The 22,188-nt window shown below is 44.0% G+C and overlaps 1 protein-coding gene across 3 annotated transcripts in view; it reads right to left on the reverse strand.

Annotated features, from left to right (window-relative positions):
- Nucleotides 1-22,188, reverse strand: part of LOC121274602 (pyruvate carboxylase, mitochondrial-like) — a 1,197,472-nt gene that overhangs the window by 1,114,189 nt on the left and 61,095 nt on the right. For all 3 annotated transcript variants that reach the window (XM_041181940.1, XM_041181941.1, XM_041181942.1), the window contains exon 3: nucleotides 5,697-5,832. In XM_041181940.1, the coding sequence (XP_041037874.1) occupies nucleotides 5,697-5,832 (136 nt within the window). The remainder of the gene's footprint in view (nucleotides 1-5,696; nucleotides 5,833-22,188) is intronic.

Genomic DNA, 22,188 nt, shown 5'->3' on the forward strand with positions numbered 1-22,188 from the left:
AACCACTCAAGTGAAGCAATCCCAATCTCTTTTTACTTGTCCTTTAGGAGATAGTCATCATTTGCCCCCACCCCCAGCCCGGATCTGAGTTACTGACTCAACAACTAGTAGTAAAATCTTTGTTAGATTTGCTTAGCCTTCTCTGTTTCATCAATATTCTAAGATTTTTCTCCTGATTATAACCTCCCACTCTATAGATCAATCACAATTCTGTTTATCATTCAGAAATGTTAATGTTCTTGTTTATTTGTGCTCCCTGTGTGACTGTCTAGGGAGCATAGAATTGGTCACCATAAAACTTAAAGAGTGTAACTTTATGAAGCATAAAACTCAATTTCCCGGAAAAGCCATGAAATATAATATAGATAACAGTTTCATCACCCAGTTTTAAATGATTTTGACATCTGAAACCCCGAAGAAACTGGAAAAGGAACACTGTCTGTTCCCGAGTCACCAACTCCATCCCACTCCCTAGCATCCAAGGCTGTTTGCAACTTCCAGAATCGACCGTGCCGATGCTCGACCTCCCATCTTGCACCTTCCGTAAGCTTGAGGTCACCCAAAAGTCAGCTGCTCACTTCCCAAATGGTACCACGTCCAGTTAACACACCACTCGAGTTCACTAGCCTACATTTTCTCCTGATCCAGCAACGCCTCGTTTCAAATTTCTCATTTGCTTGCTCAAATCCCTCCATGGCTTTGCCTCTCCCTATATCTGTAGCCTCCTGCAACACTCAGAAATCGCTGCAGCCCCCCCCCCCCAATTCTGGCCTTGAACATCGCTGATTTTAATCGCTCCGTCACTGTCAGCTGAGCCTTCAGGTGCCTGAGCCCTTAGCTCTGGAATTCTCTCCCTAAACCTCTCTCCTTCTCGCTCTTCCTTTTAAGACACTCATTAAAACCGACCTCTTTGGTCACCTATATCTCGGCTCAGTGTCGAATGTTGTGTGATAATGCTTTTAGAGAGCCATAGAAAAGTTACCGCGCAGAAAGAGCCCATGCAGCCCATCATGTCTGCGGCAGGCTTATGAAGCACCTTGGGACATATAAACAACATTAAAGGTACTATATAAATTCAAGTTGTTGCTAGCAGAACATTTGCTACTCTATGCAATAGAGCAAACTCCGTAGGCAGACGGACGATGATGTGAGCTATGAGGAACATTCCCTGCAGGGAGAAGGACTTGGAGCAATGAGACAGGTCCTAGGGCATGGCTACAGCATGGAAGCAAGGCAGTTTGCCCTTGCAGCAACAGTCTGCCACCATTTTATATGCGAGTGTGGTATATTGTTTCCCACAGAGGCTTGTGAGCAAAGCTATCCTGCAGCATTGTGTGGAGGAAATAAAGGATTATAATCAGTAGCTTCATATCTGCTCTACTGAGCTGCTAATGTTGAGCCGTTTGCTATTGCGAATGATCTTAAACAGCTAATCAATAATCCCGATCAGTCTGATGACCCAGCCAATCTCCTGGATTTGTTACTCCTCTCCGATCATAATTTTCACGTTCTACCTGCTACCTTTCATACCTTACTCTTTAAATCAATCTGGCTCTGCATCTTTGCTCGGCCATGCCTGCAGTTCCAATGGCTCTGGGAGAAATTTGGCTGATCACAGGACCTTTACAGTGTAGAAGGAGGCCGTTCGACCAATCAAGTCTGCACTGACTCCCTGATAGAGCATTCTACCCAGTCACACTCCTCTGCCTTATCCCTGTAACCCTGCACATCCTTTCTTTTCAGGTAGCAATCCAATTCCCTCTTGAATATCTCGATCGAACTTGCCTCGACCACCCTCTCAGGAAGTTCATTCCAGACTCCAACCACCCTCTGGGTGAAAAAAATTTTCTTCACATCAATCTAACTCCTTTTGCCAATCATTTTGAATCTGTGTCCTCTGGTTCTTGATACTCTCTCGAACGAGAACAATTTCTCACTTTTTACCCTGTCCATAGCCATCAGGATCTTGAATACATCTATCAAGTCTCCTCTCAGCCTTCTTTTCTCCAAGGAAAAGAGTCCCAACCTCTCCAATCTATCCTCAAAGCCACAGTTCTTTATCCTTGGAATCATTCTTGTGAATTGGCAATACCTTCGTATCCTTCCTCAAGTATGGCACCCAGATCTGGATGCAGTACTCCAGATGTGGCCTAACATGATCTTCTTACTCTTGTACTCAATGCCCCTATTAATAAAACCTAAGATACTATATGCTTTATTAACTTTTCTCTCAACACACCCTGCCATCTTCAATGACATATGTATATATACATCAAGGTCCCTCTGTTCCTGCATCTCCTTTAGAGTTTCTCCCTTTATTTTATACTGTCTCTCCATACTCTTCCTGCCAAAATGAATCAACTCACACTTCTCTGCATTGAACTTTATCTGCCACTTGTCTGCCCAATCCACCAACAAGTCTATGTCCTTTTGAAGTTCAAGACTATCCTCAGTGGTTGCGGATGATCTGGTTCAGCCTCAAACAGTTGCCAGGGAGAGAAATGGAGTTGGAGGTCTTTGTAACAGGGACCGAAGACAATGGCTTACACTTCCCAATATTTAGATAAAGGAAATACAGTGACATTGTTTTCAAGAAAACAATGCACATTGGAACAAAAACAAAAGTAGCTGGAAATACTCAGCATGTCAGACAGTATCTCCGGAGAGGAATACAGTTAACATTTTGAGTCCAAATGACTTTTCATCAGAATCCAATGCACATTGGAGCCTTCAACAAACACGCCAGTGTTTTGCTGGTTAAAACTGTCACCCTCAATGACAGAGGGCAGTTTCAAATATCTGAGTGAAATATCTTCTGGGTGTAATCCATCACGGCAGCCAAAACCAGGGGGTTAATGTTAACCAAACCCACCTGTCGGGAAACAGATGGGATCAGGGCTAACACCAGTCTTACATTCCATCCAAATCCAATAGTGAGAGAGGAACAATTTGTGAGATGTAGGAAGTTAAAAGCTCTGTATCTGACATGGGGATACAGCTTGAAAAAGTTACAAAACTTTTGGAAATCATGGCATTAATTGAATTTATTCAGGAACAATTCACAATCTGTAAGAATAAACTGTGAGTAGAAAGGAACTGAGAGGTAGGCAGAAAATACCACAGCCTTGTTCATCACTGCAACATCACACAACATGGGTGAATAAACTGCACTTGTTTTAAGGTCTGTCTTTAATTGACCATCGGGTCCTGGTCAAATTGGGCAGGGTGTAAAAAAACAACAGTCCTCCACACAATCAGGTCAGATTCCCAACTGGCGGGGTTAAGTTAAAATTGCCCCCAGGTTTCCACTGCCCTAGGTCAGTGAAATCCTGCCACCCTCCAGACTCCATTAATACCTAGTCCTGATGAGACCCTTTCCATTATCCTTCCAGTGTCCCAATGCACACCTCTCTGATGCCATCCCTCGAGTCTCTCGTAATTTCAATTCACCTTACTTGACTTCATCAGAGGACATGGGGCGGGGTTTTATAGCCCTGTCTCGGCAGGGGCGGGGCTGTAAAAGGCGGTTAGCCATTCATAAGTCCACTGACTTCGGCAGGACTGGAAAATCCCACCGGCGGGAGGGGCCATGAAATCCTGCCCTTGGATTTAAAATAATTGGCAAAGGAACCAATGAGTGGAGAATTTTTTCTTTCACAGCGAATTGTCGTGATCTGGGATGCGGTGCCTGAAAGGTTGGTGGAAGCAGATTCGATAGTAACTTTCAAATGGGAATTGGATAAATGCTCGAAGGGAAAATATTTGCAGGGCTAAGGGGAAAGAGCAAGGGAGTGGGACTAGTTGGCTGGCTCTCTCTTTCACAGGCACGATGGCCGAACAGCCTCCTTCGGTGTGGTCTGATTCTACTAAGTTCATCTGATTTCTGAAGCTGATCTTCTGCAGCTACCATTCTTATAAATAATGACTGAGCTTCTTCTAACACTGGTGCATTCTTCCCAAGCTGAATGGGTCTCCAAATATGAACGTTACACAGCACCCCATACAACCACAGGGTTACTTCCTTGCCTTCATGTTCCATTAACTTACTGCTTCGAATGATCAATATACCTGGCTCCTGAAATTCTTTTGTTGATCTACTTCTCCAGTTGGGATGTATTCCACTCTTCCCAATCTCACACTTTGCTACCTAACCTTGCCCCTGCCATCATTCTCTACATGTCCGTGCTCAATTTTCTGTTCTCCGCACAAATGGCTACACTTCTGGCTTTGCAAGGTTGAATATTCCTCCCTCTGGTCCCGAATCCAGGTCATTAAAGCACGGAATGAAAAGCTGTGGCCTCAGTATCCATCTGGGAGAGTTTATCCCTGTTTGCCAACCTGAAAATATCCCTTTCACCCCCAACACTCTGCCTCCCACCAACCAACCGATTTCTTACTCATGCCATGAGCTTGTCTGCTGTTCAATGTAATTTAATATTAAGCTGTCAATCTTTTGGCTGGAAGGATATCATGTACAACCTGGAAATTAACAACTATGATCCTCCTCTGCCCATCACTTCACTGATTCTGCCAAGTTAGATATAATTTAAAAGCAAAATACTGAGGATGCTGGAAATCTGAAACAAAAATAGAAAATTCTGGAAAATCTCAGCAGGTCTGACAGCATCTGTGGAGAGAGAAACAGAGTTGATGTTTCGAGTCCGTATGACCTTTCTTCAGACCCTTCTTCAGATGAAATTTATCTTTTCTAAATTCATCCGGGCCCTTTAACACTTTTCAAGTCCTCATTGAGTCTGATGAGAAGCCACAGCAGACGCTAAACGCACTACGGCTACTTGGTATGGCCCTTGCTTTCACTACAAAAAATGCTGCTTTCTAATGCTCGTACATGGTCCCTAAATCAAGCAATTAGGAACGTCAGGAGGCCATTTAGCCCCTTGCGCCTGTTCCAACATTCAACTAAATCATAGCTGATCTGTATCCTAACTCCATCTACTGCACCTTGGTTCTGTATCCTTTAATAACCTTGTCCAATAGAAATCTATCAACGTCAGTTTTGAAACTGTCAATTGCCTCACAGTTTTCTTGGGGGGTGGGGGGGGGGCAGATTTTCACTCCCCTTTGTGTGAGAAAGTGCTTCCTGACATCACCCCTGAACTAGGGTTGCCAACTATAATTAAATGCATTGCTGGAGGTTTCATCACATGACTTGTCACCACATTCCAGACATTAGTCAGCCAACACATCCATCCTTGTGACGCCTCCCTACGTCAAGTGGAAAGCAATAAGGTTTATTACCCAACTGGATGATGTTTGACTGTCAGCCAAATAGCCTGCTTTTCCCATTTTCAATATTTTTATCTCTGGCAGCGAGATGTGTTCAAAGAAAATAACAAAAATAACAATCTTTTATCATGTCCCAATGATTTTTCTCTGGGGTTGCATGCAGCAGTGTCCTGGAGATTGAGCTTCGATTCCTGGAGACTCGAGGCCGATCCTGGAGGTTTCCCAACCCTACCCTGAATGGTCCAGCTCTAATTTTAAGGTTCTGGACTCCCTCCATCCACCAGAGGAAATAGCTTGTCTCCATCAACCCTACTGAATCCTTTACTCATCTGGAACATCTCAATTGGAATGTACTTGGGTCAAGTTTTGAAAACCAATGGTCTCCAAGATGCACGTTTTCTCAGCCAAACCCCAGTTTTTTGTCTTTGAAAGGAGGTTTCCCCTCTTACCTCTGTTAGCCACCATCACCTTCTTGATGGGCTTGTATTCCTTGTGATGAGTGCTTTGATAAGCAGCATTGAGCACAGCAATCCGTTTGACCCCCAGGAAGCTGAAGCCCCCTTTTACAAGTCGAAGCTGAAGCATCTGAAATCACAGCAGAGACGATGCATTAAAACAACTAATGTTTCATACTCACACTTCAAACAAGACTTGATGTTTCATTATTCACACAGCCCCAAAATCAACATTTCAAGGCAGCTTTGATAAGAGTAGACAAGAAGAACCTGCAGCAGGGTCAAGTCCCTGATTTCAGCAATGTGAATGTGGAAAGAAAAAGAGAAAGGGCAACATTATCCTGAGCCATTTTCATGAACCTTCACTGCAGAATAGGCAGCAAATCGGGAGGAAATATTAGAAGGTTAATACATTAAAACAAAATAAAATGTGCCATCTAGTGTTTTTTTAATATTCATTCAGGGCATGTGGCTAGACCAGCATTTATTGCCCATCCCTAATTGACCTTGAGAAGGGGGTGGTGAGCTGCCTTCTTGAACTGCTGTTGTCCATGTGGTGTAGGAAGACCCACAGTGCTGTTAGGAAGGGAGTCCCAGGGTTTTGATCCAGCAACAGTGAAGGAACCACCGATATATTTCCAAATCAGGATAGTGTATGACTTGGAGGGGAACTTGCAGGTTGTGCTGTTCCCATGTGTCATAAGAACAAAAGAAATAGGAGGAGTAGGCCATTCGGCCCCTCAAGCCTGTCCTACTATTCAATAAGATTATGGCTGATCTGTCCCAGGCCTCAACTCCTCTTTCGTGCCAGCTCCTCATAGCCCTTAACACCCCGATATTTCAAAATTCGATCTGCCTCCTCTTTAAATACTTTAGTCATCTAGCCTCACAACTATCTGGGATAAGGAATTTGAGACATTCACCACCTGCTGAGAGAAGAAATTCCTTCACATCTCAGTTTTAAATGAATGTCCCTTTATTCTGTAACTATGCCCCCAGGCCGGGATTCCCCCACAAGTGGAAACATCTTTTCAACATCTACCCTGTCAAGCCCCTTCAGAACCTTATATGTTTCAATAAGATCACCCCTCATTCTTCTAAATACTAATGATTAAAGGCCTAATCTGTTTAGCCGTTCTTGATAAGTCAGCCCCTTCATCCCAGGAATCAGCCTAGCGAATCTTGTTTCAACTGCTTCCAATGCCAGTATGTCCTTTCTTAAATGCAGGGGCCAAAACTGTGCACAGTACTCCAGGTGCAGACACACCAACACCCTGTACAGTTACAGTTTTTTTTTAATCATTCATGGGATGTGGGCTTCGCTGGCTGGGCTAGTATTTATTGCCCATCCCTAGTTACCCTTAAGAAGGTGGTGGCGAGCTGCCTTCTTGAACTGCTGCAGTCCATGTGGTGTAGGTACATCCAAATTCTGTTAGGAAAGAAGTTCCAGGATTTTGACCCAACAACAGTGAAAGAACAGCAATATATGTCCAAGTCAGAATGGTGAGTGACTTGGAGGGGAACTTTCAAATTGTGGTGTTCCCATCAATCTGCTGCCCTTGTCCTCCTACATGGTAGTGATTGTGGGTTTGGAAGGTGCTGTCTAATGAGCCTTGGTGAATTCCTGCAGTGCATCTTATAGACGGTACACACTGCTGCTACTGTGCGTCGGTGGTGGAGGGAGTAAATGTTTCTGGATGTGATGCCAATCAAGTCAGCTGCTTTGTCCTGGACGGTGTCAAGCTTCTTGAGTGTCGTGGGAGCTGCACTCATCCAGGCAATTGGAGAGCATTGCATCACACTCTTGACTCGTGCCTTGTAGATGGTGGACAGGCTTTGGGGAGTCAGGTGAGTTACTTGTCGTGGGATTCCTAGCCTCCAAACTGCTCTTTTAGCCATAGTGTTTATACGGCTAGTCCAGTTCAGTTTCTGGTCAACGGTAACCGCCAGGATGTTGATAATAGGGGATTCAGTGATAGTAATGCCATTGAACATCAAGGGGCGAGGGTTGGATTCTCTCTTGTTGGAGATGATCATTGACTGACACTTGTGTGGCGTGAATGTTACTTGCCACTGGATATTGTCCAGGTCTTGCTGCATTTGGACTTGGACTGCTTCAGTATCTGAGGAGTCGCAAACGGTGCTGAACATTGTGCAATCATCAGTGAACATCCCCACTTCTGACCTTATGATGGGAGGAAGGTCATTGATGAGCACTGTTGATGACCCATTCCATTACTTTACTGATGATTGAGAGTAGACTGGTGGGGCGACGATTGACTGGGTTCGATTTGTTGTCCTGCTTTGTGTGTACAGGACATACCTGGGAAATTTTCCACATAGCTGGTGAGTGCCAGTGTTGTAGCTGTATTGGAACAGCTTGGCTAAGGGCATGGCAAGTTCTGGAGCACAAGTCTTCAGCACTATTGCCGGAATATTGTCAGGGCCCATAGCCTTTGCAGTATCCAGTGCCTTCAGCCGTTTCTTGATATCATGTAGAGTGAATCGAATTGGCTGAAGGCTGGCATCTGTGATGCTGGGGACTTCTGGAGAAGACCAAGATGGATTATCCACTCGGCACTTCTGGCTGAAGATTGTAGCAAATGCTTCAGCCTTATCATTTGCACTAATGTGCTGGGCTCCTCTATCATTGAGGATGAGGATATTTGTGGAGTCTCCTCCTCAAGTGAGTTGTTTAATTGTCCATCACCATTCACGACTGGATGTGGCAGGACTGCAGAGCTTAGATCTGTTGTTGTGGGATCGCTTAGCTTTGTCTATCACTTGCTTATGCTGTTTGGCACTCAAGTAATCCTGTGTTACAGCTTCACCAGGTTGACACCTCATTTTCAGGTATGCCTGGTGCTGCTCCTGACATGCCCTCCTGCATTCTTCATTGAACCAGGGTTGATCTCCTGGCTTGAGGGTAATGGTAGAGTGGGGGATATGCCAGGCTATGAGGTTACAGATTGTGTTCGAGTACAATTCTGCTGCTGCTGATGGCCCACAGTGCCTCATGAATGCCCAGTCTTGAGTTGCTAGATCTGTTCGAAATCTATTCCATTTAGCAACTCAATGGAAGATATCCTCAATGTGAAGGCGGGACTTCAACTCCACAATGACGGTGCGGTGGTCACTCCTACCAATGCTGTCATAGACAGATGCATCTGCAGCAGGCAGGTTGGTGAGGATGAAGTCAAGTATGTTTTTCCTTCTTGTTGGTTCCTTCACCACCTGCCGTTGGTTCCTTCACCACTTGCCACAGACCCAGCCCAGCAGCTCTGTCATTTAGGGCTCGGACAGCTCGGTCAGTAGTGGTGCTACCAAGCCAATCTTGGTGATGGACATTGAAGTCCCCCACCCAGAGAACATTCTGCGCCCTTGCCACCCTCAGTGCTTCCTCCAAATGGTGTTCAACATGGAGAAGCACTGATTCATCAGCTGAGGGAAGGCGGTACGTGGTAATCAGCAGGAGGTTTCCTTGCCCATGTTTGACCTGATGCCATGAGATGTCATGGGGTTCGGAATCGATGTAGAGGACTCCCAGGGCAATTCCCTCCTGACTGTATACCATTGTGCTGCCACCTCTGCTCGGCCTGTCCTGCCGGTGGGACAGGGCATACCCAGGAATGATGATGATGGTGGTGTCTGGAAATGATTCCATGAGAATGACTATGTCAGGCTGTCACTTGACTAGTCTGAGAGACAGCTCTCCCAATTTTGACACTGGCCCCCATATATTTGTAAGGACGACTTATTGTAACAAGACTTCCCTATTTTTAAATCGAACCCCCTGGCAATACAGGCCAAAATTTCATGTGCCTTCTTAATTACTTGCTGCATCTGCATGCTAACTTTTTGTGTTTCATGCACAAGAACACCCAGATCCCTCTGTGCTGCACTTTTTTGGAGACTCTCCCCATTTAAATAATAATCTGTCTTTTGATTCATCCTACCAAGTGCATGACCTCACACTTGCCTACATTAAACTCCATCTGCTAAGTTTTTGCCCATTCACTCAACTTCTCTATATCCCCTTGCAGGTTCCTTATGTCTTCATCACAACATGCCTTCCCACCTATTTCTGTATCATCAGCAAATTTGGATACGTTGCACTCTGCCCCCTCCTCCAAGTCATTAATATTGATAGTAAATATTTGAGGCCCCAGGACTGATCCCTGTAGCACTCCACTAGTAACATCTGTCTTCTGTGCGTTAACCCATTCTCAATCCATGCTAATACCTTACTCCAATACCGTGAGCTCCTATTTTATGCAATAACCTTTTATGTAGCACCTTATCGAAAGCCTTCTGGAAATCCAAATACACTACATCTACCGGTTCCCCATTATCAACTCTGCTTGCTACAACCTCTGCCTATGTCCTATATGTCTGCTGCCCATGTCCTTCTAAGTGGTAGAGGTCGCGGGTTTGGAAGGTGCTGTCTAAAGTGTCTTGGTGACTTGCTGAGGTGCATCCTGTAGATGGTACACACACTGCTGCCACTGTGTGTCGGTGGTGGAGAGACTGAATGTTTGTGGATGGGGTGCCAATCAAGTGGCCGGCTTTGTCCTGGATGGTGTCAATCAGCCAGGCAAGTGGAGAGTCTTCCATTACACTCCTGACTTGTGTCTTGTAGATGGTGGACAGGCTTTGGGGAGTCAGGAAGTGAGTTTGTAAAAGTATCAGTAAACAGGTGATATCATTGCAACTATTACATGTGAAGATTTTCCTTTTGAGAAAATAAAGATTAAAATTTTTTATATGCCTCAGACACAACTGAAGTTTATTCCTTCATGTTGATACTTTCGAGAAAACCTGAGTCTATCAAAGGCTTTACTACTCCACCCAGTTGTGATGACGCCCTCCAGCTCCACTCTTGCCATCTGAGACAAGTTGCTCCTACTCAGTGCAACCTCAGTCATCACATTTTCTGTCTTCTAACTCAGTCTTTGAGGAATTAAAAAGCTGTGGAGCTTCTTGTTGCTCTGAAACTTTTTCTTCCTCCTTCATTCTTTTAAACCCCAAGTTAATCTTACTCACTATTTCCCATCTCCTTGCCTACTCTTTCACTTTTGGGTGGTGTCCTCTGCTAGAAGCCTTGGACCCTCTCATTGTCGCCACAAGAAGCACAATCGATCTTGAAATCTGCTTATGGAAAACAGCTGAAACATTCACAAGTGGTTCTCTTGCATTTATACAGCACCTTCCATGACCTCAGGATGTCCCAAAGCACTTAACAGCCAATGAAGTACTTTTGAAGTTGTTGTGACATTTGAAACATGGCAGTCAATTTGCACACAGCAAGCTCCCACAAATAGCAGTGTGGTAATCTGTTTTAATGATGTTGGTTGAGGGATCATTCATTTTGGAAGGAAGAATGCGGAGAGACAATATAAAGGGTGCAAATCGTCAAAGGGATGTGGGAGTGGAGCCATGTACTTAAATCATTGAAGGTGGCAGGATAGGTTGAGAGCGCGGTTAATAAAGCAGGCAGCAGCCTAGGCTGTATTAATAGGGTAGTAGAGTACAAAAGCAGGGGGGTAATGTTAAACTTGCATAAAACGCTGGTTTGGCCTCAAGCAGAGTATTGTGTCCAGTTCTGGGCACCATAGTTTAGGAAGGATGTGAAGGCGTTAGAGGAAGTGCAAGAAAGGTTCATGAGAATGGTTCAAGGGATAAGGAACTTCAGTTACATGGATAGATTGGAGAAGTTAGGACTGTTCTCCTTGGAGAAGATTTGAGGGGAGATTTCCATCGAGACATTCAAAATCATGAGGAGACTGGACCAAGTAGATGGGGAAAAATGTTTCCCATTGGTGGAAGGATCGAGAATGAGAGGGAACAAGTTTAAGCTAATTAGCAAAAGAAGCAATGATGACATGAAGAAAAACTTTTTCATGCAGGGAGTGGTTAGGATCTAGAACGCGCTGCCTGAGTGTGGTGGAGGCAGATTCAATCGAAGCTTTCATAAGGGAATTGGATAACTATCTGAAAAGGAAGAATGTGCAGGGTTATGGGGAGGTGGGAACGCTACTGGATAAATTGCTCCTTCAGGAGAGCCAGCACAGATATGATGGGCCGAATTGCTTCCTTCTGTTCTGTAACCATTCTGTGATTCTGTCCTTTCTATAAATGTTGATCAGGGCATCAGGAAGAGCTCCTCAGCTGAACTTTGAAATAATGTTGGGGATTCACCTCAAAGGTCAGACTAGGCCTCAGTTTTAAATCTAACATTCCGTAATCTGCAATCAAAAATAGTTTATACAACTACAACACTGACACCTACCCGGTAATCTGGAAAATTGCCCAGATATGTCCTGTACACAAAAAGCAGGGCAAATCCAACCCAGCCAATTACCATCCCATCAATCTACTCTCCATCATCAGTAAAGTGATAAAAGGGGTCATCAACAGTGCTATCAAGTGGCACTTGCTTAGCAATAACCTGCTCACTGACATTCAGTTTGGGTTTTGCCAGGGCCACTCAACCCCTGACCTCACTGTCTTGCTTCAAAATCCTGGAACGCCCTCCCCAACAGCACTGTGGGTATACCTATACCACAGGGACTGCAGCGGTTCAAGAAGGCAGCTCATTACCACCTTCTCAAGGGCAATTAGGGATGGACAATAAATGCTGGCCTAGCCAGCGACGGCCACATCCCATGAATTAGTTTTTAAAATCCAGCTAATTTTCCAATTGGAAGCCCCTCAATATCCAATGTTCCATTTACTCAGGACAGAGCAACACTTAATTTTGCATTGATAATGCAGGAAGTAGTTCTGCAACTTAGGTCCTGATGTCATAGAGAGCAGGATCTCCGCGCCAAGACTGCACTGGATCCAAATTAAACAAGTGCATTTGTATGAAGAATAGCCAGTGGCTATTCTTTCAAGGGCGACAGGTAGTGTGTGTGGGGAGTTTGTTGAGTGTGTGCGGCCTGCAGATAATCACAAACAGGACTTTTGTAGTGACCGCCAGTACTTTTGGTAGTGCATGTGAAACCACTGTGCTGACCTTGCCACCTCAGCCCACATTGGCTAAAAACCTTTCCCAACGCGGTTTGGATCGCGATTAAGGCACGGATCCTTTGGGGCAAAAACAAAAATACCTGGAAAAACCCAGCAGGTCTGGCAGCATCTGCGGAGAGGAGCATAGTTAATGTTTCGAGTCCGAATGACCCTTCAACAGAACAGGGGCTGGCTGATTTGTTTCTGGCACAACCTCCGGGGTTGCCTCTGTGGCATGGAGGGTTAACTCTAAACTGAAGCCGTGCTTAAAAAGAGATCGGATCACGTTCGGTCAAAAGCTACACTTAAGCATTTGGCCCTGACGAAGAGTCTGGAATTAATTAGCGTTCCTGGCCGCAGGGTTTACTTCATTAATTGACAGCACATGGGAATTGCTCAAATATTGTCAATTCATGGAAATAGATTATTTGAGTGACAACTTGGTTGCACACAGGGTGCAGTTGAAGAAGCTCTTTTGACCCATTTGATCATCTCTTTGTAAAAGAGCAGCCCGGACAATCTCAACATCATCATAATCAGCTAATTTTTCAATAGGCTCAGTGTCCTAAAGATCAGAGTGGGCCCATCAACAGCTATGACATCGCAGATGATAGGTGCCCCGCGATCTTTTATTTTTCTTTATTCTTTCATGAGATGTGGCCATCATTTGTTGCCCATCCCTAATTGCCCTTGAACTGAGTGGCTTGCTCAACCATTTCAGAGGGCAGTTAAGAGTCAACCACATTGCTGTGTGTCTGGAGCCACATGTAGGCCTGACTGGGTAAGGATGGCAGATTTCCTACCCTAATAGACATTAGTGAACCAGATGACCTTTTACGACAATCGATGATGATGGTTTCATGATCATCATTACTGACACTAGTTTTCAATTCCTGGTTTGTTTACTGAATTTAAATTCCACCAGCTGCCGTGGTAGGATTTGAACCCATGTCCCCAGAGAATTCACCTGGGCCTCTGGATTACTAGTCCAGTGACGATACCATCACACCACCATCTCCCCATGACTGGTTTCATTGAATGGGCCTCCCTAATTGAAACTCCTGAATACATCAGGCCCACCTTGTTAAATCTTTTTCAATGTTCAGGACTTGCAATTCAAAGCATTGGCTGTGGTCTTTGGTTGTGATTTTAAAAAGGCTTTCCACAAGAGATGAAGGCTGTGCCCTTTGCAGACCTTAGATATAGCACAAACACCAGGCAATAACCTGGGGCAATAGTCCAGCAATGCAAACACTTGGTAGCCTGGGTAGGATCATTAGCATTTTTATTTGGCTATCGGAGCACAACATTGCTGATCCAATATGTTGTGGAAAAGTGCAGAGGGAGCTCTGTTGCAACTTCGGTCAACAGGTCTCCATGAGGAATGTTGATAAGAGTTGATAGGGAGAAACGGTTTCCAGTGATAGGAGGGTCAGTAACCAGGGGGACACAGATTGAAGGTAACTGGTGAAAGAACCAGAGGGGAATGAGAGGACATTTCTTTTCACATTGCATTGCTGTGATCTGTAATGGGCTGCCTGACAAGACGGTCGAAGCAGACTCAACAGTAACTTTAAAAAGGGAATTGTATCAATACTTTGAAAAGGAGAAATTTGCAGGGCTATGGGTAAAGGGCAGGATTGTGAGAGACTAATTGGATCAGTCTTTCAAAGAGCCAGCAAAGGGCTTCCTTCAGTGCTGTATGATTCTATTCTATTTGTTTATCTTGGTTGGCTGACTGTGCCATTGGTATCCCTCCTCCTCCCTGTCCAGTCTCCAAACATGATTTCCACATTCTGTCAGAACCAGACATAAGTGTGTAGAGGACATAGTCATTACACCATTTTTATAGCACAGAAACAGGCTATTTGGCCCAATGAGTCCAAGCTGGTGTTCATGCTCTATACGAGCCTCCTCCCATCTTACTCCATCTAGCCCTTTCAACAAATCCAACCCTGGTTGTGACTAACCAGTGTGTATGCAAGGAGTACTGCCTGTCATACACCATCATAAAGGCTAGGAATGCGCAGTGACTAATTGGGTGTGGAAGAGGGATGAAGGGCAGCTATTTTCATGTTTTCTGGTGTTTGAGATAAAATGGTGGAGAACTTGTGAATGGAACTATACAGAATTGTGTAGAGTTCACAGCACAGCAAAAACTATTTGGCCCGACTGGTCTATCTTGGTGTTTATGCTCCACACGAGCCTCCTCCCTATCCAGTTCATCTCACCCTATCTCAAAATATCCTTCTATTCCTCTCTCCCTCACGTTATTCTAGCTTCTCCTTTAATGCATCAACGCCGTTGGCCTCAACTACTCCCTATGGTAACGAATTCCACATTCTCACCACTCTGAGTAAAGACGTTTCTCCCGAATTCCGGGTCATTTAAAATTTTGCGTAATGGGTGGGATAAGAAACTGCAGGTCATTGTCAGCCCATGTATTTGCTGTACACGTGGCACACCCTAGTTAATAAAATGGCTACGAGAGTGGTGTTATCGACTCAACAGTATGTTTACTCGGGCCAGAGAGGAACTCCCTCAGTACAGGCCTTCTTGCCAGTTAATCTTGCCCAATATTTGTCAACAATGGCAGGAGATCCATGCCAGCAGCACAAGAACAATGTAAAGCAGCGACAGCAACTTGCACAGGAGGAATTAAGCAAAGTCCCAGCTCAGCTCACTGGCAGCATTGCCGCTTCTGAGACAGACAGTAACAGGTTTGAGACCCACTCTGGAAACTGGAGTCATAATCTGGACTGACACTCCAATGTAGTGCTGAGGGAGTGCTGCACTGTCGGAAGTATCATCTTCTGGATGAAACGTTACCTCGTCTGCCCTCTGAGGTGAACATAAAAGATCCCGTGGCAGTATTTTGAAGAGAAGCAAGGGAGCTCTCTCTGATGTCGGGGGCCAATATTTATCCCCCAACCAACATCACTAAAACAGATTATTGTCATCATCCTGTTACTATTTGAGAGATCTTGCCATGCTATTTGGCTGCCATGTTTCGTACATTAGAACAGTGACTACATTTCAAAAGTACTTCATTGGTTTTGAAGTGTTTTGGGATATCCTGTAAATGTGAAAGGCGCAATAGAATGGCACAAATTGCAACATTCCTCTCCCTCCATCCCAACTTCTAAGCTCTTGCCCAACCCCACTTCCCTCCCACCCAACATTCTGCCAATTGCACTCCGGGACTCAGCAATACTATCTACCAGTTCATCTTCAGTTTCTATCTGCCTCACAGTTGTGTTGTACCTAAGGCCCATTAACAAGTATGTTACGGCTCTAAATGGCAACAGAAGAAATAGGAACAGGATTAGACCATTCAACCCCTCAAACCTGCTCTGCCATTCAATAAGATCATGGCTGATCTTTTTGTGTTTCGATTTCCACATTCCCATCTACCCCCTATAACCTTTGATTCTCTTGCCTAGTAAGACTCTATCCACCTTCTCCATAAAAGTATTCAATGCCCCTGCCTCCACCAGTTTCTAAGGCAGAGTACTCCAAAGTTGCACCAACTCTCTGAGAGAAAACAATTTCTCCTCATCTCTGTCCTAAAAGGGCGACCTCTAATTTTAAAACAGTGGCCCCTAGTTCTGGACTCACCCACAAGAGGAAACATCCTTTTGACGTACATCTTATCAAGACCGTTCAGGATCTTGTATATTTCAATCAATGGCAATGGAAAAGCCAAGATTGGAAGCACCAAGATAGAGGGTAGTGGACAATTTCAAGTACCTTGGCTTGAGGATAAACACCAAAGTTACACTATCCATACAGCTTAGATTAGCGACCACAAGAGGCGTGACCAGTGATTTAAGTAGCATCTGGAGGTCCAAAAGTGTCAGCATGAAGTTGAAAAAAACATCTAGTACAGTCACTGGTGTGGAACATCTATGGATACAAGAGTTGGGACTCTGGAGAAAGGTTGAGAGGAGGAGGACAGCTTTTGAAATGCAGACATGGCAGAGGTTGCTCAGAACCAGCTGGATCAAGAGAAAGACAATTAAGTGGGTTAGCTTGAGAGGAGAAGTTCAGAAATCAAAAGGTTGCTAATGACAGTTAGAGATAAAGAAAGAAAGCCGGGTACAAGCATTGGACCACAGCCTTGCCCCGGCAACAATTGAAGGAAAAACTGAGGGTTAAGAACAGAAGAGTAAGAAGAAAAACGGGATTACTTCGAGACATGGACTGAGGAGAATTGAAAAAAGCCAAAGAAGCAAGATGATGCCAGCGGCTATGGTAACAACAAACAAATGATAAATGGTCCTCTGTCTCAGAGCAAGATGTTAAACACATATGAAAGCACTGTGTGTTAAAGTGGAGCAATCAAAAGTCAATTAGGCCCAAATCTTTCCACACAAGAATGGTCAACAAAAACTGTCATTAATACTAGCTCCAGTAGAATCTAGTTAATCCATATAACAGGGAGGAATGAAAAAATAAGACAGCTGGTGTACAAAACTGATATTCCCAGCTAGACTCCTGATGCTATATTGAAGCAAAGATGTGAGTACTGTTTTATAATCTGATTAAATATGATGTAATCACCATGATCAATAAATGCAGTATCCTAAACCCTCTTCACCCGACCATGCTTTTCATGACTGTCTACCCTTTGATCTAATTCAATGTTGTTGTATGAGGAATGTTTACAGCATGCAGTGGCTCACCCTCCAAACCCTCCACATCGTGATGACCTCAGTAGAGCTGTACAGTTGCCAGCTGTGCCATTGAGTTCAATCCTGTTGGCGGAGAATGGATTTGGAATACAGTTTAAAGTTGGCACTGTTGAAGTCTGTTTCTTTTTGGTTGCATATGCACAACAGATCCACTTAAACTCATCACAAAGCTAGCAGATTGATTTGAATGATGAAGTGAGCTATAACAGACTTGCTATTGCGTGTTCTGACTGTGATGCAACTGCTGAGATTTGGAGCTTGTTGATTGGGACACCCAGTAGTGATACCATTGCATCACCTCCTTGTCCAAATTGCCCTGGGGGTCAGTGACATGGCAAAAGTAGCCTTGTGTGGAAAGAACAGTTCTCATAATGTCTCAGTCCCCCCTCTGTCTATCATTCTCTCCCTCCTTCCCTCCCTCAAACCCTACTTCCCACCCTGTCTCCTTGGTTCCCTCCCTTGTGCCTCCCTTCCTCGTTTCTCCCTTTGTTTGCTCAAAGTGCCTAAAGCTGCAGACAGACCGAGAAGGATGAGGAAGGTTAATGCACCATGGTTGCCAAGGGTGACATTTGTTGACTGTGGTTGCTGCGGAATGGGCAAGAATCTGAGGTTCGAACACTACAATCCAGGAAAAGATGAGCACGACCTTGAGAGGTAGCAATACTTTTTATTCTTTCATGAGATGTGGGTGCTGTTGGGGAAGGAAACAGATAAAGGAGTTCAATTGCTAATTATTAGTTAACAACCTAAGTAACTATTTGGTTGTATAAAAGCGATAACAGGTGAGACAAGTTTTGTCTGTGGAGAGTTTTATGACCGTAATAAAACTAACTGAAGGAGTCTGTATTGGTTTCAATCTTCATTTCCAAACAACTATTGAGGCTTAACAGTGGTAGCAGAGAATGGTTGCTGCTTGTAGGTAAAAAAAAAAGATTGGAAACTAAGCTTTCTTTGGACAAAAGACTGTATTTGAAGTTAACTGTAAGAATAGAGTAGTTTGGAGTCACTAAAAATGGCTGAATCAAAATGTTGGGGTATGTTTACCCACCGATGTTTCCTGCGTGTCAACCGTATGACCAATGGATGAATGAAGTGACTATGGGTTACATCCTTGACATAGAAAAAACAGGGAATGGCCTTGGCATTTTCGCTACCGTGTGAAAACAAAATAAGGTGCAAAGTATTTTTGGAGTTGGAGCCTGAGCAATTCAACACAGATGAAGGTTTGGAAATATTATCAGATCTTATGGATAATAAATCATCCTTTCAGTAGATCTTAAGTGCTTACAAAGCATGGTCAGGTTTAACAAATTTCGAAAGTTGAAGGATTGTTCCATAGAAGGTTACACAATGGAGTTCAGTAGACTACATTCAAGATTTCAGAAGTTCTGTCTAGAAGTACCTCAATCAGTGCTGGTATTTAAGTTACTAGACTGTGCCAGACTATTGGATATGGATAGGCTTCTAGTTCTGACGGGAGTTAAATTTGGGGAAAGACACACACTGCAAGAACAGACGTCAGAAGCTCTAAAAAAAATTTCTTGGAAAACATTCCTTTCCGGCAGCGCTCATTGCGCAAATGGGTCATTCGACTGTAAGACAGAAAATGTAAGACAGGATGGCGAGATCGTCTAGAAACAGGACGCAGGCATCAGTACGAAAGGAGATTTGTAACTAGGAACAATGAGGACAGAAACACCTTTGACAGTTATGGCAGGAGAAAAGAATTGGGGGATTGCAACAAAAGGATGAACCCCAGAAATGCCCAGGGTGTGGTGTTTCAGATGCGATTCAAAATACCATTATGCAGTGAACTGTCCGAAACGATATAATGTGTTCGAAATTAAACATGAGACAGAAGACTCGGGAGAAGACGACAGAGATATTGGCCGAATAGAGGGCATCATTAGTTACAAGAAGTTTCAGCCAGATAATGAATGTCTTGGTTGCAGAGTCCTTCGACTGTGTGGTGCTAGATAGCGGATGCACGTCTACAGTCTGTGGAATAGACTGGACTCCTTAAATGACAATGATCGGAATAAGGTTAAAGAATTTGGGAGTTCCACCAGCTTTGGATTCGGAGATGATAATAACCTAAAATCTTTAAAAAGGGTAGTGATTCCCTGTAAGGTAGCTAGAGTCAATCATTTCATCGGCACGGATGTAGTGTCTAGCGAAATACCGTTATTGTTGAGCAGGCAATCGATGAAGAAAGCGCAAATGAAGCTGGACATGGAGAACGACATGACTACTGTATTTGGAAAACCTGGGGATTTACAATTTACGCAATCTGGACACTACTGTATTCCTTTAATGAAACCTAACTCGTCTACTAAGGAAATTTAAGAAGTGCTATTAGCATCGGGGGTAAGAATTTACAAAAGGCTAATTGTGTTAAAATTGCATTGGCAGTTTGCCCATCCTTCTTCCCAAAGGTTAAAAATTTTGCTAAACGATGCAGGGATAAGAGATGGAGAGTACACTAAACTTATAGAGGAGATATGCAATAGATGTAAGCTATACAGAAGGACACAGTCGCGGCCCATAGTGAGTCTACCCCTGAGGGATTTCAATGAAGTTGTGGCAATGGATTTAAAGGTGTGGGATCAAGAAAAGAACATTTTTATTTTACATTTCGTAGATTTAGCAACAAGGTTTAGCTAGTCGACAATCCTACACAGTAAAGAAAATAATCGTGGATTAGGTTATGGGAAAGTGGATAGGGACCAGATTGAGACCATCAGCAAGAGTCCTCACTTATGAGGGAGGGGCGGAATTTGCTAACAATGAGTTTTGGGACATGTGCGAAAACATGAATATAATAGGTATGAATACAGCAGCAGAAAGGCTTTTTAGTAATGGAGAGAGTGAGAGGAATCTCACGATGATAGATGAGATGCTTCGTAAGATTTTGGCAGATGGACCAAGCTGTAAATTAACATCTGCTCTAGCATGGGCTGTCCACGCCAAGAATTCACGGCAGATGGTTGGAGGTTATAGTCCATATCAGTTGGTCTCTGGTAGAAATCCAAAAATTCCTTCAGTCCTGAGTGATCATCCCCCAGCTTGGGAAGGAACTACAATGAGCTCTACTTCTTCTCTGAGCATTTAAATGTTCTACACACGGGTAGAAGGGTGTTCCTTAAAGCTGAATGTTCAGAAAGTGTCTTAGGGCTTGCCGAATCCTATGTACAACCATCAGAAACTTTATAATCAGGGAGACATGGTATACTATAAAAGTGGACTTAACGAGTGGAAAGGCCCGGGAAAGGTTATGGGTAAAGATGGTAAAACAGTCATTTTACTGCATGGGAACCAGACTATTCAGGTACGCTCATCGAGGTTAGTTGGTGCTGATTACAAATTTGCAGGTCTGGAATGGGATGTAAGAAGGGACAAGGAACCCATGTACTTCTCATACCCATATGTTGCATTATTGTGAGGACCAGGTAGCTGAAGTTGACATCTGAAGATGGACATAGTAATTCGGATGAATAAAGTGAGGCGATCTGTCCCAGAGGACAACTGCCAAAAGCTGGCATACTTGCCAGAAGGGGCCAGTCAATGGCGGAATGCGACAATTGTAGGTAGAACAGGGAAAGGCCACTGGAAAATATAAAAGCTGGTTAAATGTATGAGATAAAGGACAGGAGGTTAGGCCAATGGATTGGGAACATGAAGTACAAAAATGGAAGGCACGGAATGCAGCATCAGTTCAGACCGTGGATCTGGGAGTAAACAAGCCTCTAGGAAGAGATCGTGAACGGTTGAAAGAGCATCTATAAATGGGAGAGGGAGGTCAAACAGTAACAGTCTGGAGCGTGATAGAGGGCATGGCTTAACGAGGTCAAGGAATATGGCACAGACTGGTAATGCTACAAGCAGCCGAAGCTCATGTGATTGAGACGTCTTAGTAGCTTCAAACAAATTAGACGATAAATTAATAAAGGATGCCAAACAGCAAGAGCTACGTAGTCGAAACAAATTTGGGGTATACACAGAGGTGCCAGATAAGGGATAGCCAGCTCTGTCTCATAGATGGATATGCACGGAAAAGGTGCATCTCGATGGGACTTACAAAGCTAAAGCTAGGCTAGTGGCACGAGGGTTTGAAGAGAAATTGGGTGACCAGGATATACGAGTAGATTCACCTACGGCAGGAGAAGTTATTCTAAAGATCCTTATGGCTGTCTTATTTACAAATGCTTGGGAATGTAAGTCATTGATATTAAAGCTGCCTTTTTGCAGGGACATCAGCCACAAGGGGAAGTTTTTCTCCGTCCACTGAAAGGCGCCAAATGCAGAAGGGACACTCTGGAAGCTTAATAAAAGCATATATAGTTTAAATGATGCCTCCAGAGTTTGGTATTTCTCAGTGAGGTCAGTTTGTTAAGGTTAGGCCGTCTTCAGTAGGAAGCAGACCTAGCAATGTTTTGTTGGCACTGTGGAGGGAAACTTGCAGGCATCTTTATGATCCATGGAGGTGTTTTTGTGGGGTGGCAGTAGAGAATTTGAAACGGTTGTCATTAAAGGGCTCAGAGCACAGTTTAAAATTGGAAGTCTGGCTTCTGCCGTGTAAATACATTGGACAGAGCGGATCACACGTCCTTTTACATCAGCAATCCTACTTAGAGAACATCAATCCCATTGTAATTAGCCGTGGTAAGGCCTTCCAGGAAGATACAGCAGCTTCTGAAATGGGAAAAAAGCAACTCAGAAAGCTAATTGGGGAACTCAATTGGCTAGGTAAACAAACAAGGCCAGACGTCAGTTCTGACATT

Source organism: Carcharodon carcharias (genome assembly GCF_017639515.1).
Source record: "Carcharodon carcharias isolate sCarCar2 chromosome 37 unlocalized genomic scaffold, sCarCar2.pri SUPER_37_unloc_1, whole genome shotgun sequence".
In the NCBI taxonomy this organism is placed as follows: domain Eukaryota; kingdom Metazoa; phylum Chordata; class Chondrichthyes; order Lamniformes; family Lamnidae; genus Carcharodon; species Carcharodon carcharias.